The sequence below is a fragment of the Arachis ipaensis genome, chromosome B10, assembly GCF_059453495.1.
Source record: "Arachis ipaensis isolate K30076 ecotype BB chromosome B10, ASM5945349v1, whole genome shotgun sequence".
Taxonomy (NCBI): domain Eukaryota; kingdom Viridiplantae; phylum Streptophyta; class Magnoliopsida; order Fabales; family Fabaceae; genus Arachis; species Arachis ipaensis.
In genome coordinates this window covers 131,780,190-131,782,468 of record NC_142435.1, presented here as the reverse complement: position 1 = coordinate 131,782,468, position 2,279 = coordinate 131,780,190, and the positions used below count along the sequence as shown (strand labels likewise).

Below are 2,279 nucleotides of genomic sequence, written 5' to 3'. Positions count from 1 at the left end.
AACTACTACATGTCATCCGTAGGTTGATTCAAACAACCCCTCCGAGTGTGACCGACTTGCCAACATAATGCACATCGTTTTACTTGACACTCCACCTCATCCATGTCACTGCAAAACCTGGTAGAAACTAGCCTACCAGTTGCCTTCCTCCACATGGCTGGATTCACCGCAAACGTGTAGTACTGTACCACTCTGGCCAGAGCTTCTTGTCAGCGATAGGTGGAAACTCCAATGAGTACACCTTGAAGATAGACTCTTGCAAGTAGACTTGATGCACATACGGACCCACTCCACACTGGCAGCTATACAAGATGCAAGTGCATGACGACACGAAAAATGAAGGGGTTAAAAAAGCCCGCAATCATATGTCCCCTCCCTTAATCGGACATAGAATAAACTCTGACTCCACCCCTTAAACGACCCCAACTCTTCAACCACAAATACCGAAGCCCTCCTGTCACAATATGTAACATGCATCTTCTAGATTCCCTCGCTATTCTTCTCAGTCACAGCCTGTAGCCACTGCAAAAATCGGTTACCCGCGGCCATCTGAGCATGCGCTTCCCTACCCTTACGGATGAACAACTGCTGCAACCTCTTGTAGGTGTATCTCATTATAGTTGAAATGGGTAGATATCTTGTTCCCTTCAGCACTGCATTGATGCATTCAGAAAGGTTCGTTGTCATGTGACCAAATCGACGTCCACTATCACCGTGCTGTAGCCATATTTCCTTCTTAAATCTCCCGGCGCAGTCAGCCATCTCACGTGATAAGGTCCTCAGAGCATCCGTGTACTACTCATAGCCAGCACTACTAGGACTGTAGACAACATTAATGAGATATCGCTTGCCCTCAGCTGACTTGAACTAGGACATGAAGTTCGCAGCCATGTGCTTGACATAATATGCATGAAATGCCCTAGGAGGCTTCCATAGGCTATCATTCGCTCTAAGCACAGCCTTGATTGCTTGGAATCTATCAGATATAATTAGAAGCCATTCCTGTAGTGTGACATGGCACTTCAGATTGGATAGAAAGAATGACTATGACTCTGTACTCTTAGACTCAACAATGGCGAAGGTCACAAGTAGGATATTGCTGTTATCGTTTAGGGCAACTGCAATTGGCAACACTGCTCCATACTTGCCATACAAGTGTGTGCCGTTTACTAAGATGAAGGGATTGCAATGCTTGAATGCTTCAATGCATGGAGGGTACGACCAAAAAATCTTGTCAAACTGACTGTAGTCTAGAATCATCACGTGTCCATCATAGTATGGCACATCACTCAATTCATATATCGTGCCTGAACAACAACTTTGCAATGCTTGGAGCAACCATGGCACCCTGTTGTACGACTCCTTCCAATCACCATATATTTGCGTAATTGCCTTTTGTTTTGTCATCCATACCTTCCTATACAACAGCTTGAAGTGATAGTAATAAATCACTATTTTACGGTTTATTTTGCATTGAATTGAGTGGATTTTATCAACTATTCTCACACTTATCCATGTAAATTCCATGTTTTTAAGTTTCCTTCTGAATTTGTGTTATGATTGAAAACATGCTTTTTTGGCCTTAAAATTGATAATTTTTAATCATCTTTTATTATCATTCGATGTCGTGATATGTGCGTTAAGTGATTTCAGAGTTTATAGGGTAGGAATGGCTTAGAGGATGGAAAGGAAGCATGCAAAAGTGGATGGAACACACAAAATTGGAGTTTTGAGAAGCTGGCATCCACGCGTACGCATGGCTGACGCGTACGCATGACCAAGACTAACCAATTGACGCGTACGCTTGACTGACGCGTACGCGTGACGAGCGTCACGTGCTGCAATTAACAGAAAACACTGAGGGTGATTTTTGGGCTACTTTTGACTCAGTTCCAGGCCTGAAAACTTAGAGAAGAGGCTACAGAGTGGAGCTGGAAGGGGGACAGACCAAAAACTTTTCATTCATTCACACACTTTAGGTTTTTAGATGTAGGTTTCTAGAGAGAGGGGAGGGTTTTAGGTTTCTTCTTTTATTTTCAGTTTCATCTAGGTTTAGATTCTTCTCATTTTAATTCAAGTTCCTCTTTTAAGTTCTTGTTATCACTTCTTTGCTTTCTTCGTTTTATATGTTGGTTCCTTTACTTTGTTGCTTTATTGTTCATGACACTTTGTTGCTTTTAATTCTTATGCAATTTGAGGTATTTCATATTATTATTGCTTTCTTCAGCTGTTATTATTGATTCCTTGCATTTGTTAATCTTAGATTTTATTATTTCTTG

The 2,279-nt window shown here is 41.7% G+C and overlaps 1 protein-coding gene across 1 annotated transcript; it reads right to left on the bottom strand.

Annotated features, from left to right (window-relative positions):
• Positions 1–1,044: 1,044 nt before the first annotated feature.
• Positions 1,045–1,407, bottom strand: LOC148581752 (uncharacterized). Its single transcript, XM_088493529.1, has one exon. It carries the CDS (start codon positions 1,405–1,407, stop codon positions 1,045–1,047), a length of 363 nt encoding a protein of 120 aa, XP_088349655.1.
• Between the last annotated feature and the right edge of the window lie 872 nt (positions 1,408–2,279).

Excerpts from the sequence above, each read along its gene's own strand:
- LOC148581752 (XM_088493529.1), bottom strand. The coding sequence starts at position 1,407 with ATGACAAAACAAAAGGCAATTACGCAAATATATGGTGATTGGAAGGAG.